This window comes from Lampris incognitus, chromosome 5 (genome assembly GCF_029633865.1).
Source record: "Lampris incognitus isolate fLamInc1 chromosome 5, fLamInc1.hap2, whole genome shotgun sequence".
Taxonomy (NCBI): domain Eukaryota; kingdom Metazoa; phylum Chordata; class Actinopteri; order Lampriformes; family Lampridae; genus Lampris; species Lampris incognitus.
Genome location: NC_079215.1, coordinates 36,092,171 through 36,106,688, shown reverse-complemented (window position 1 = coordinate 36,106,688; position 14,518 = coordinate 36,092,171). Strand labels below are relative to the sequence as shown.

The following is a 14,518-nucleotide window of genomic DNA, read 5'->3' as shown; positions in this document are numbered from 1 at the left end:
GTTAATTTCCCATACCAGCTGTCTTTGAGTCACATTGAATTCAATAGCAACATAGAGTAAGTATATCAACCGTATTCAAACACTGCATTCAGTTAGTTGTTGCCAGTGGTTTCATTAGTCCTTTTTTCCAGGTTAAATGCATAGGTTAATATCCATTGAAACACATTTGGACAGATGTTCCCCTTCGCCCTTGCCTAGACTGCTGCGTTGAAATAGGTTACTGCACATGCACCTGCACTTAGAAGTGGTCTGGGTGAGTGTAGGTATAATTTCAAGCCAAATAGACACCAAAATTGTACTGCGTCAGTGGATCTGCAATAATACAACACCAGCTGTGCCACCCCACCCATCTCAGCACAGGAGGGCTCCTTCAAGCCACAAGCTTACCAACAGAATGCAGGCAGGGAACTGTTGCCTTGGGCCAATCAACCTGCATTCACTCCTCTGCCAGCCTTCGACCAGCATGGAAATAGATCCCACAGAGTTATCTCATATTCTCATATCTCATATTCTCTTATTTTGTTTATTTCATTTCATGATGCTAACAGTTATTTTCAAAATGCAGTAGGCTGAAGTAAGGCATCTGTTAGCTACAAATTACAAGCCCCAATTCCAATGAAGTTAGGACGTTGTGTAAAACATAAATTAAAACAGAATGCAATGATTTGCAAATCCCTTTCGACCTATATTCAATTGAATACACTATGAAGACAAGATATTTAATGTTCAAACTGATAAACTTTATTGTTTTTTTGCAAATATTCTCTTATTTTGAATTTGATGCCTGCAACACGCTCCAAAAAAGCTGGGGCAGGGGCATGTTTACCACTGTGTTACATCACCTTTCCTTTTAACAACACTCAATAAGCGTTTGGGAACTGAGGACACTAATTGTTGAAGCTTTGTAGGTGAAATTCTTTCCCATTCTTGCTTGATGTATGACTTCAGTTGCTCAGCAGTCCGGGGTCTCCGTTGTCATATTTTGCGCTTCATAATGCGCCACACATTTTCAATGGGAGAGGTCTGGACTGCAGGCAGGCCAGTCTAGTACCCGCACTCTTTTACTACGAAGCCACGCTGTTGTAACACATGCAGAATGTGGCTTGGCATTGTCTTGCTGAAATAAGCAGGGACGTCCCTGAAAAAGACGCCGCTTGGATGGCAGCATGTTGCTCCAAAACCTGTATGTACCTTTCAGCATTAATGGTGCCTTCACAGATGTGCAAGTTACCCATGTCATGGGCACTAACACACCCCCATACCATCACAGATGCTGGCTTTTGAACTTTGCGCTGATAACAATCTGGGAGGTCCTTTTCCTCTTTAGCCCGGAGGACATGACATCCATGATTCCCAAAAACAATTTGAAATGTGGACTCGTCAGACCAGAGCACACTTTTCCACTTTGCGTCAGTCCATCTCAGATGAGCTCAGGCCAGAGAAGCCAGCGGCGTTTCTGGGTGTTGTTGATATATGGCTTTCACTTTGCATGGGAGTTTTAACTTGCACTTGTAGATGTAGCGGCGAACTGTGTTAACTGAAATTGTTTTCCGAAGTGTTCCTGAGCCCACGTGGTAATATCCTTTACAGAATGATGTCGGTTTTTAACGCAGTGCCGCCTGAGAGGTCGAAGGTCACGGGCAATCAATGTTGGTTTTCAGCCTTGCCGCTTACGTGCAGAGATTTCTCCAGATTCTCTGAATCTTTTGATGATATTATGGACTGTAGATGATGAAATCCCTAAATTCCTTGCAGTTGCATGTTGAGAAATGTTGTTCTTAAACTGTTGGACTATTTGCTCACACAGTTGTTCACAAAGTGGGGAACCTCGCCCCATCCTTGCTTGTGAACGACTGAGCCTTTCGGGGATGCTCCTTTTATACCCAATCATGACACTCATCTGTTTCCAATTAACCTGTTCACCTGTGGAATGTTCCAAACAGGTGTTTTTTTTAGCATTACTCAACTTTCCCAGTCTTTTGTTGCCCCTATCCCAGCTTCTTTGGAACATGTTGCAGGCATCAAATTCAAAATGAGTGACTATTTGCAAAAAAAAATAAAGTTTACCAGTTTGAACATTAAATATCTTGTCTTTGTAGTGTATTCAATTGAATATTGGTCAAAAAGGATTTGCAAATCATTGTATTCTGTTTTTATTTACGTTTTACACAATGTCCCAACTTCATTGGAATTGGGGTTTGTAATTTTAAATGAATGTTCAAGTAAAGAAATTATCTTTTGATGATAATTTTGTGTTTCTGAGATTATATTCAATTCTATATATATACTATATAGTCCATCCATCCATTTTCCGAACCACTTATCCTGCTCCTGCTCTCAGGGATGCTGGAGCCTATCCAAGTAATCACTGGACGGCAGGCGGGGAGACACCCTGGACAGGCCACCAAACTGGGCTGACATATACATATACACACACCTAGGGGTTGGACTACCCCGGGGCTTCAACCCAGAACCTTCTTGCTGTGAGGTGACCACGCTAACCACTGCGCCACTGTGCCGCCCAATACTGTAGCAAATTCAGGGGGCAACCGGGACGCGAACCCGGGTCTCCTGCACCACGGCGACTACATTAACCAGTCAACTAAATAGTCCGACCCAAGTAGTATAAAGTTTTATCCATTGGTGACATCCGTTGGTAAAAGAGAAAAGTCTTGATCATGATTGTTTTTTTTCTTTCTTTTATTACTTGTACCATTTTTGAGCATTTGCATGGCATTTTATGACTATACTTTTGAATGAACTGAATTTTCAGCAATCACTGTTGTCTGACAATGATTTTCGGGTTTCTTCCTTGTGGCTCTCCTGCGGTGTGTCAAACAGTGCAGATAGAGTGCAATCATGCAGTGCAATCATGTTCACAGTGGGTGGCCTGTTCATCCTCTATTGAATCACATTATTACTTCACTCTTGACTGCACCCTTTGATGTCTGTACAAGGTAACTTCCTCTCTTCCTTTGCAATAAAATAATGCTCTAGCCAAATCACCGAACATAATTTCCTTAAGCAGGCCATATAATGTGTATCCATGTGTTTTATCACAAAATGGTATTTGATATAGAAACTTATTGTACAATAGGAAAAGAAAATTACTTGATTATGAGGTAATAACCATTTTGTGACAGACTGTACCTATCCTAAATTAGGACTTCAAGTCAGTGCCAGTTCTTTATTTTATTTTATTTTTTATAACTGTAGTAAAGTTCCAATCTCATTTCAGAAGAGGATGAAGGGGATGAGGAGGAAGAAGAGGAACAGGAGATATCAGAAGGGGAGGTAGTAGTTACCATGGGGAAGGGGAATGTGAATGTTTGCTATTTCTGCTGTTCCAATCTCATTTCAGAAGAGGAGGAAGGGGATGAGGAGGAGGAGGACGAGGAGATAGATGTGGTTACCGGGAAAAAGAGGGAGTCTGTGAAGCAGTGCAGCTCCATCTCAGTGGAGACGAGGTGTCCCAGCCTCCTCGTGTTGAAGAGGTGCCAGGTCTACCACCACTATAATTATGCCGCCCACCCATCCACGAGGTGGGAGCTGCCGGCTGTCAAGATGCTGAAGCTGGAGAGTGTCGGCAGCCACAGCAGGGTCTTCGAACAGATCAGCAGCAATCGCAAGTGTTCCAATCCCCAGACGTCAGATACGGAAGACTACAACAAGAGAATGACTCGTACAGTGCATGAGGGTTGGAGGTGGAATGATCGCAAGTCAATCTTGTGCGCCCTGCAAGATGAGATGCCGGAGGTGGCCAACGATGAGAAGGCAGCCCAGGTGGTCATCCTGGAGAAGGCCAGGGAGTGCATTCACAGCATGCAGTCGGACGAGCAGAGTATCCTCTCATTGAAAGAGCAGCTGAGGAGGAAAAGTGAACTCTTAAGACAGAGACTTGCACAGTTGCAGAGTTCCCGTGTTTAAATTAATGTTTAAAGACTTTTTTCTGGCCTTCAAGTTTTCTATGAAAGTTCTGACTTAATGTGTACAGTTATTGCATGCAAATGCAAATATTCTTGGAGTCTTGTTTGAGTTCAATGTTAAAACTTCCTCAATTGATATTATGGGTGGATCAGATATGGAAAGTTAATTTGTATTAGTAAAATATTTAAAATGTCCTAAGAAATATAAGTTTCGATCTCAATTTTCTGGAATATCAAACAGTTGTTTTCAGTGTTAGGTTTTCCATGTTCTCTCTAGATTCTTTTGAAATATAAAACCATTTCTTCTTGACAATATCTCTCTTGTCTTCCATTGCACAACACCTCATATCGAGTTTCACAGTGAGGCAAATCCCACATCCATGCAGATTTAAAGAGTACTGCTACAGTTAGAATCATATTAGTGGGTTACTTTGAATAAAACCCAACCTACATATCTACAATATGCACTACCTCTTTAAACCAGATATGCAAGACAAATGTTTGTGCAGTACAAATGTACAATCATAAATACCTATTCAACTGCTGTATACTGGTTACAAATTATTGTCGTTATTGTTGTTGTAACATAGGTATATAATATAGTATGTAGTTGTGAGGTGCGTGGTAGGTGAATATATAGTTTATACCTCTGGTACATAAGATAAAAAAGTGTAATATAGTGGGAGTACATAGCATTGTATATGGGCATGATGGGTTGTAGAGTTGTGGTATTGGTCAGACATGGGACCAGAACATTGTTTTTCAAGTCACAAGTCTCAAGTCCTGGCTGTCAAGTCCCCATAATGTGGCCGTGTTGCCTTGACTACGCACAGCTCTTAAAGTGAGCGAGTCAACACAACGTCATAACATAACTGCACATGTTGAACAACACAATGAACGACAGGCTATGATGAATTATGTCCACAACTCCACCAAGAGTCCACTGAAGGTGGTTGTTTTAAAGCATATGGTCAATTTTTTACAAACACCAATGTTGCAAATGGCTTTTTCCAGGCATGGGTTCCTACGGTACAATAACAGTCATTTTATTAGAGTCTGCCAGCCACTGAGGATGCACAAGCCAGTGCATTCTTAGTGCCAGTCCCAAGCCCAGATAAATGGGGAGGTTTGCGTCAAGAACGGCATCCGGCGAAAAACCTTTGCCAAATCAAATATGCAGATCATAAATCAAATTTCCATACTGGATCGGTCGATGCCCGGGTTACCAACGACCACCACCAGTAGTGTTGGCCAGCAGGGTGCCGGTGGAAACAGCTACTGTTAGGCAAAGGAGAAGAGGAAGGCACGTCCAGAGGCAGTAGGAGAGGAGGAAGGGTCTAGAAGTGTGGAGGTGAGAATCGGAACTTTGAATGTTGGCACTATGACTGGTAAAGGGAGAGAGCTGGCTGATATGATGGAGATGGAAGGTAGATATACTGTGTATGTAAGATACCAGGTATAAGGGGAGTAAGGCAAGGAGCATCGGAGGTGGGTTAAAACTCTTATACCAAGGTGCAATTGGGAGGAGAAATGTGGTAGTGTATCTCTGAAGGAAGAATATGTCAAGAGTGTGTTATAGGTGAAGAGAGTGTCGGACAGAGTGATGAATACGAAGCTGGAAATCTAAGGTCAGAATCAGAATCATGTTTAGGTTTGCACAAACATGGAATTTGACTCCAGTGTCTACAACACAACACTCTTCAGATATATACACACGGATTGACTATATACAGGTGAAATAAGAGGTGATAAGGTGCAATGGTGCAGAGAATATATCCGAAATGCTGAAATAGATGGTAGCATGTTACTTACTACATACATGCCTTAGGAAGACGGACATGTCAGAGCGTACTAGTATACGTAAATGTACAGTATAGTATATACAAAATGGTTGGATTTATTGTGAGTGTTAAGCGTTCATTTCAATGACAGTCCGCAGAAAGAAACTGTTTTATATCTGTTGTTTTGGTGTACTGTGCTCTGTAGTGCCTGCCAGAGGGGAGGAGTTGAAACAGGTTGTGTCCAGGGTGTGAGTAGCAGCAAACTGTATTAGTTATTTTTATAATGTCGCTGTTAAGCAGGCTCAGATTGAACTGGAGGAGATTCAGGACAATTACCTATGACCTAGACTTAGATCTTGACCTTGACGGAAAGTGCATTGTTTTAAATACCCCGCCCTACAGGGTTCCGGTTCCCCACTGACGATTTGTTTGTTTGTTGCTCTGCTTGCTTTTAAATTTTAAAAAAACTTTTAAGAACTCATTGGGACCATTGTATTATTTTAACTGATTTTATGGTTTGCTTCGATCCGTTGGGCGGTGTACACCTGTGTCAGCGGGATCTCTGTTGCTGCTATTTTTGGATTTTACTCGTTTTTTTACGTGATTTTAAAGTTGATGTTTTTTTTTATCCAGCTTTTTCTTTTAAGTATGTTTAAGCACTGCAATTATTTTAATGATCGGAGGATCTAAACACCTGATTTTCACTCTTAACGAAATGAAGCTTGAGCTGTCCAGTCTGAGATCCGAACTCCACTCCATCGAGAGCCTTCTGGATGACGTCCTCCAGCGGCAGTCTTCGCTTCTCTCTCAGGTAGATCTGCTGCAGCTGGATGCTCCCCACCGCTCTTAGAGTCCGGCAAAAAGTGACACTCCCGGCTCATCCGCTGTCCCTGCCCCCCTCCCCAGGAAGTCCGTCATGAGGAAGGAAGAATAATTTATCTTCCTCTGTTCTCTCCAGGTGGGGAAGACGACCCTGTCCCGCTTTCAAATGTCTTTGCTCCAATTGAACAGCTACCTGACCTAACGGCTGCACATACATAGACAGCTCCGGAGCAGCTGGCCCCAGTCCAGTCCAACAAGAGGGGAAAGCGTTGAAACTCCCCGGCGACCCCGGCTTCCCCTGGGAAACATCCCCTCCTGCTGTCTCCAACCTCGAGTATGCATCTGCTAGCCCTCAGCATCCAACCCACCAGCTCAACGGAGCAATGGATACTGCCGTGGCTAATGGTGACATTATCTGCAGCAGTGACTTGCCAGGTGAAACTCTTTTTATCAACTCTGTTGTCCTTGAAGCTGCCCCAATTAATGTGGCTAACATCATTCAGCTACCTATTTCTTCCAAACTTTTTGCCTACATAGGGGGCTGTAAGGACAGGCAACCTGAAATCCTTGTTATTGATGACTCCATCAGAAGACCAGTTGTACTCCCAGGCGCTATCACCTACTGTGTCTCTGGTGGCAAAGTTGCAGACATGATCAAACTGTCACCAGTACTCACAGATCTCCACCCCTCAGCTCATATTCTAATTTTCCATGCGGGCACAAATGATGTTATGGATAAACAATCAAATTCTGTGATCAGTTAGAATCTCTTGCAATCACAATCCAGAGCCTGGGCAAAACCTGCATTTTTTTTCTGGCCCCATTCCCTCTCCTTCAAAAAGCGCTGAACGTTTCAGCCATCTCAATAGTCTGCATGGATGATTAAAAACCTTCCGCGCTGCAACTGGGCAGGGTTTTATTAGCAACTTTGACTGTTTCTGGGCCAGACATGACCTCTATAAATCAGATACCCTGCACCCAAACACAAAGGACATTATACAACTTGCTCAGAACCTCATACAGTATATTGGTCTTAATTCTGACTGATACCTACCTCAGTATGACCCTGTACCAGAAACCATGCCCACTCATATTGAAGTGCCTCTGAGATGACTCTCTGGGTCCTGCTGAGCACTCCTCCATCAACAATATACCTAACAGGATCACCCTAAACAGTACCACCTATAGACACAGAGGTACTACTAAATCTACAGTAAGAGCAAACTTAGTTTCCATTCCACCCACTCCAATAACAAAATCAGGAATAGCTCCTACTCAACTTCAGTTACGCCCTGTAACTGTACTGCTGAAGCCATCTCTAACATTGCTGTTGTGTTTTGTTTACTTAATGTGAAGTCCCTTGCTAACAAGTCTCTTATGCCAAGATTTTATTAAAACCAATAATATAGTTTTTTTTTTCATTACTGAGTCCTGGTTAAGCCCTGGATACACTATCCCGCTAACTGAGGCATGTTCCCCTAACTACTCCTGTTTTAATCAACCTAGACTTTCTGGCCATGGAGGTGGGGTAGCTGTCATTTTTAATAATTACAAATGCTCCCCTGTCTCTCTTAATACTTTTTCATTCTTTAGAGTCTCTGGGTTTTCTTTTAAATTGTCAGCATCCTATACTCTGTATTTTAATCTTTAGACTGCCTAAGGCTAACACTAGTTTTATAAAATCATTTTCTGAACTTCTTTCTTTTGTTATGGAAAAATATGATCAAGTTCTTATCTTTGGCGAGTTTAACATTCACATGTGTTGCCCCTCCATGTCTTGTTTTACCACTGATTTTATTAACCTCTTTGAGTCTTTTAATCTTGAACAGTCTTTGAAAAATTCAACTCAATAGGGGACATACTCTTGATCTTGTGTTGTCATATAATGTTTCTCTTAATAATAAGCCCTCTCCTGGCTTAATGACCACACAAGGGTCTTAAAGATGCAATGCAAGAAAGCTGAAAGAAAATGGAAGGACAAACTTAAGGTATCTCTTGATACACAGAAAGGTTTGTTGCTGGCTTATCAGAATACATTTAAGGAAGCATGGCATCCCTACTTCTCCAGTTTGCTTGCTGGTAGCTGCCACAACCCCAGGTTTTATTCAAAGCAATAAATTCAGTGCTTAGCCCTACTCCTAGCCAGCCTTTGGAAGCATCCATTGAAAATGTGAGAAGTTCCCCCACCATTTATTTAATAAAATAGATGATATCAGGCTCCACATTACACCTGTGATGAGAAATCCCCTCATCTGCACTGAACCCTCAGCCAGTTTGACTCATTTTAAACAGATTTCTCTGTTTGATTTAGAGGGGTTAATCTCTCACTTGGAGTCTTCCACCTGTCAATTAGACACCATCCCCACTAGCTTTCTGAAAGAGGTATTTCGGAGAGTCGGCTCACAAATTCTCTCCATTATAATGGAGAAAATTAACTGCTCACGCACACAAACACACACACACACACACACACACACGCGCGCACGCACGCACACATGCACGCACGCAATGAAACGCATAATCCCCTCCAGGCTACCACTTGGCAGAGTATATAAACACGTTTCCACAGTTGATGTGTTCACCAGTCACTCGTGCAACTTCAACAAATTCAATAAAGTATAGCCACAATATTGTAAAGTGCATGGATAAGTAGACACGTTGGTCCTTCACTAACGGGTCGGACCCTTTAGTCGACTGGTTAACGTTGTCGCTTGCGGAGTGGGAGATACAGTGCTGCTTGAAAGTTTGTGAACCCTCCAGACATGGTCACTGTTTTTGCAAAAAACATTAAAATAAGCTTATTACACATACATCCAAATCCCAATTTGTAAAGCACACCTTCCAAATAATGGAAACACACACAAAAAGAGATATATTTTCATTATTTAATTCAACAAAGGTAGTTTATTTCATAAAAACTGAAAATTTAACATGTGCAAAAGTATGTGAACCCTTGTATTAGTAGCTTGTGGCTCCTCCTTTTGCAGCCATTACTTCAACCAAATGTCTTCTGTAACCACTAACCAGTCTCTCGCATCTGCTTATGGGGCTTTTTGCCCACTCCTCCTTGTAGAACTCAGCCAGTTGAGAGAGGTTGGAGGGACATCTGGTATGTACCAACTTCTTCAGGTCTCGCCACAACATTTCAATTGGATTAAGGTCCGGACTTTGACTGGGCCAATCCAGAGTACGAATCCTCTTTCTCTGAAGCCATTCCTTTGTAGTTTTGCTGGAATGCTTTGGGTAATTGTCTTGTTGCATAATCAATTTTCGTCCCAGCTTCAACTCCCTGACTGATGGCAGGAGATTCTGGTCAAGAATTTGTTGATATGCCGGAGAATTCATGGTTCCTTGGATAATATGGAGTCGTCCAGCTCCAGAAGCAGAAAAGCAGCCCCAGACCTTCACATTTCCACCACCATGCTTCACTGTTGGGAGGAGGTTCTTTTCTTCATATGCAGCGTTGGCTTTTCTCCAAACATGTTGGTTTTGATTGTGACCAAATAATTCTATTTTGGACTTGTCTGTTCAGGGAATGGACTTCCAGAAGGTCTCTGGTTTGTCCAAGTGCTCTCTGGCAAAGTTGAAATGGGCAGCTTTGTTCTTTTTTGAGAGCAGAGGCTTCCTTCTAGCAACCCTCCCATGAATGTCATGGCTATTCAATTTTCGTCTGATTGTAGACGCATGCACATTTGTCCCAGATACTATCAGAGAGGTCTGCAACTCTCTAGAGGTGATGTGTGGGTTGGCCTTTACCTGATTTATTATTTTTCTGGTGCTTCTGGGTGATAGTTTTGATGGGCGTCCACTTCTAGGCAGAGTTGCTGTCATGTTGAAGGCCCTCCATTTGTAAATTATTTGTCTTACAGTGGATGGATGGAGCTGGAATCTTTTGGAGATGGTCTTATATCCCTCCCCAGACTGATGGGCTATCACTACCCTCTTCTTCATGTCCTCAGATATCTCCTTTGCTCTCGGCATTGTTGATTTGTATGGGACCACGGTGGTTTGGTTGGTTTCCTCTCTCTTTTAATTAGTGCAGGCCAAACCCTTTCCCAAGGATGTCTCATTTCATTGGTCTGCTTAAATGATTAATTAAGCACCCAAATGTGTTTCACCTGAGTCTGTTACCTGCTTGACTTAACCAATGCAGCTGGGGGTTCACTTACTTTTGCACATACACTAATTCCATGTTTCATGTAGTTTTTGGGCTACTTAAACAAATCCCACTAAACAAGTACCTGCAACTGATAAACATATATCTGACATTTCATACATAAAAACTGGTGATGATAGAATAAGAAAATCATTGTAAAACAACAGACAAAATCTAAACTGCTCAAGGGGTTCACATACTTTCAAGCAGCACTGTATGGGTTCGCGTCCCGGTTGTGGCGGTATTCGGGCTACCCCCTTGAATTAGGTACAATATTATAAGTGCATCCCCTTCAGTTCAATAAGACAAATCTGCACACTAGCGAACTTCCACCTCACTTGAGAGACTTGTGGTAGCCTTTTCTTCCAGAATTCGTCCAATAATTTAGTCTGTTTGGGAGAACGTGTAAAAAATGCAGACAATTCTCCCAGAATCACAAAATACACGAATTAGATCGGAAACGAGATCATCAGAAGCTGTAAATGTGGTGGCCATTGCACTTAGCTCGCTCACAACATGCCAAAGGCTCAAACTAAAACTTGATGACGACACCAGGGGTGAGCACCGATACATTGCGGGGCCCCTGCAGCATTCTGTCACTACACATCAGGGGCGGATCTACAGGGTGGCAAGGGGTGGCAGCTGCCACCTCTGGGACACAGTCTTGCCACCCCTTTGCCACCCCAGGAAAAAATCTCTAGATCCACCACTGCTACACATCAAAATTTGATTGGCTGAGGATACAGCCACTTGTAATCAGCTTGCAGCTTTGGGCTTCAATGAAAGGCTAGAAATACCGCTAGTGCAGGTCCAAGGCACTGTGATGCGTTTAGATGACATAGGAATTCCCTGTTCAGCCCCTCGAGAAAACAAGTAATTGAATTCAGAAACATTTCAGGCACACTGCAATTTAACTATGAAAAACAAATTACGATTTTCATTCATTTTATCTTTCAATTGATTTTTGTATAGCCCAATATCACAAATTACAAAGTTGCCTCAGTGAGCTTTAGAGCAATACAACATCCTGTATTTAGACTGTCACACTGGATAAGGAACAACTCCCTAAAGAAACCCTTTAACAGGAAGAAAAAACAGGGAGACATTTCAGGGAGAGCAAAAGAGGAGGGATCTCTCTCCCAAGATGGACAGACGTGCAATGTATGTTGTGTTTACAGAATAGAACACAATTAACAGAATACAGCATTGGAAGAGAATGACAGAATTATAATGGAAATCAATAATTTAGCTCAAGATGGAAGATAAATGAAGAATGTGATGAGGAGGACGCCAAGCCTAGCACCTGAGCCACGCAACCACCAACACCAGAAAAGCCTAGCACCTGAGCCACACAACCACCAACACCATGTAGACCTGGCAGGAGACTCATATGACACCATTCACTTACACGGGAGAGAAGAGACAAGAAAATACATTAGTCACCCATCGGGGGGGGGGGGGGAGAGAGAGCGAGAGAGAGAGAGAGAGAGAGAGAGAGAGAGAGAGAGAGAGAGAGAGAGAGAGAGAGAGAGAGAGAGAGAGAGAGAGAGAGAGAGAGAGAGAGAGAGAGAGAGAGAGAGAGAGATGATACAACATTGAAACACGACAACAAAATTATATGGATTTATAAGATATATAAAGAGTGTGATGAGGAGAATGCCAAGCAGCGTCCAGTTGGTGGCCACCATCACTATGGAGACCTGGCAGGAGGACAGACTACACGTGCACTCCGGGGAGACTCACATCACACCTTTCACGTGTACGGAAGAAGAGACAGGAAAATATATTATTCAGAGAGAGAAAGACGTGAGAGAGAACAGTTGCTGTAAGTGACCGCAACCCTAATGTCGTTTTTTACCAACTTTTAATTTGAGATAGCTATACCTATGTATGGGGACTTTTATTTTGAAGAATGATTTCCTTGCCGTCCGACTAGCGGAAGTTCGCGTTGGCTCAACGATAAAGCAGGCGAAGGCATATATGTGTGAGATCGCAATATGAAAAGGATCGTAGTGTTCACTGCATAACGCGAGAATTGGCCTAAATGTTTATGATTACTGAACAACAATTGATTCGAAACTATTGATAAGCAGTTTAAAACGTTTGCAACCAGAAGACTGTTAGAGATGAAGAGCAAGTTGCAGAGTTTATGGCAAATTGCTAGCTGTTTCAAGACGTGTCTCAAGATGGCGTTCTAAGATTTTCCTAGCCCCTTGATAAGCGGGGCGAGGTACGTCATGTTTCACGTTAAGTATAGCCTACTATTGCTCATGCGTTTTCTTTTATGGTACATTCCTCTAAATGTATATTATTTTGTGAAGCCATGGAGTAGTTAACCTAATTGTGTTGTGACTGTCATTCTATTCTTTATAGTTTTCACGGTGCTCGACAAGAATGTACCTTTGTGGTGTTTGAAGCAATAAATGCACCCGTTGAGACTCCACGTTTCGTCTTTATTAAAAATATCGAGGGCAGCTACAGTGAAAACTCGCTGCTGAGCATCGACGACAACTCAACGCCTCATCTGCTGTGTGCCATCTTGTGCATCGAGGACGCCTCAAGTCCCGTCATCAGTCCACTGGCCCACGTTTGTAACCAGCACTCAGGCAAGATCAGTACAGTAGGCTACCGAACGCACGGATGCAGTGAGAGACCTTTTCTGACAAAAGTAGCCTAACGTTGATATCCACATATTGGACTGAAAGTTACCTGGAAATGATTGTATATTTTCTGATTGTAAAGGGATTTAAAGACTTTAGTTACATGATCTAAGTATAGGCCTACAGTTAATTTAATCTCTTAAATTTAGAACTACTGAACCTGTGTTATTGTACGACAACCAAAAGGGAGAAATTGTGTAATTGTGCTGTACTTTGAGATTTGTTCAGTTTTTGTTTGATAGAAATCCTTTAGGTGTTTAAAGTAGTATATGTCTAGTGATGTCACTCCGTGCTAAAACAAACTATATTCATTGAAGTTCAAACTCAGACTCAAGACACTCTAAAGTCATAAGTTAGTTATACAGCTGCACAAGCCAAACAAAATGCCGATCCCTGAAGAGACAACGGTTGACACACAACAGGTTAGGTCAAGCTCTCATGAAAGAAGCTTAACAGACAAGGGCCGAGAGATGCACGATCAGGAAACAGAAACATGCAAAGGCATTTAACAAGGCTTATAACTCCTGGAGGGAGATAGCAAGAGAATCTAGAACAGCACTGAAATCATTCTGTTCACATGAAGACCTTGATAAAATTGAAAAGGATATTCAACCCAGGCACAACGTACTAAGCCAACATTATGAGCCCACCCAACGCAACTGCAATGCTACTCCAGATATTGTTCATAAAATGGATGCCTGTCTTATAATAACGGCAGAGATATGTGACATTGTAAGTAAACGGCTAGAGACTGTTGATGGGGCCTTCAGTGTCCATCTTGAGAAGGAGAGAGCGAGGATGGTGCTAAATAAGGATGAATATACGTCTGTCTTTGGAGGCACAAATACAGAAACCGTAATCTCAGGGTTATCACAGATATCAGAGAACCATTCAAATGCCTCTAAGGCCTCCAACAACCACTCAAATGCCACCTCCAAGGCCTCCAGCAAGCGAGCTGATGCAGAAGCAGAACTTGCAGCTAAACAAGAACAAGCTAAGTCCATGCATGAAATCCATACTCAGCATGCAAGACTTTGTAAACTAGAGACAGAGATGCAAGAAGAGAAGACAAAACTACAGCTGCTACAAGCTGAGAAAGAAGTTAAGAGTAGCACCAGCACGGGTGAGAACATACAAGAGTTTTGAAGATGATTCTAAGCACTGTGATGAAGA

The 14,518-nt window shown here is 42.4% G+C and overlaps 1 protein-coding gene across 1 annotated transcript; it reads left to right on the top strand.

Moving 5' to 3' along the window:
• The first annotated feature begins 3,306 nt into the window (after positions 1-3,306).
• LOC130112973 (transcriptional regulator Myc-like) lies at positions 3,307-3,927 on the top strand. Its single transcript, XM_056280493.1, has one exon. It carries the CDS (start codon positions 3,307-3,309, stop codon positions 3,925-3,927), a length of 621 nt encoding a protein of 206 aa, XP_056136468.1.
• Positions 3,928-14,518: the final 10,591 nt, after the last annotated feature.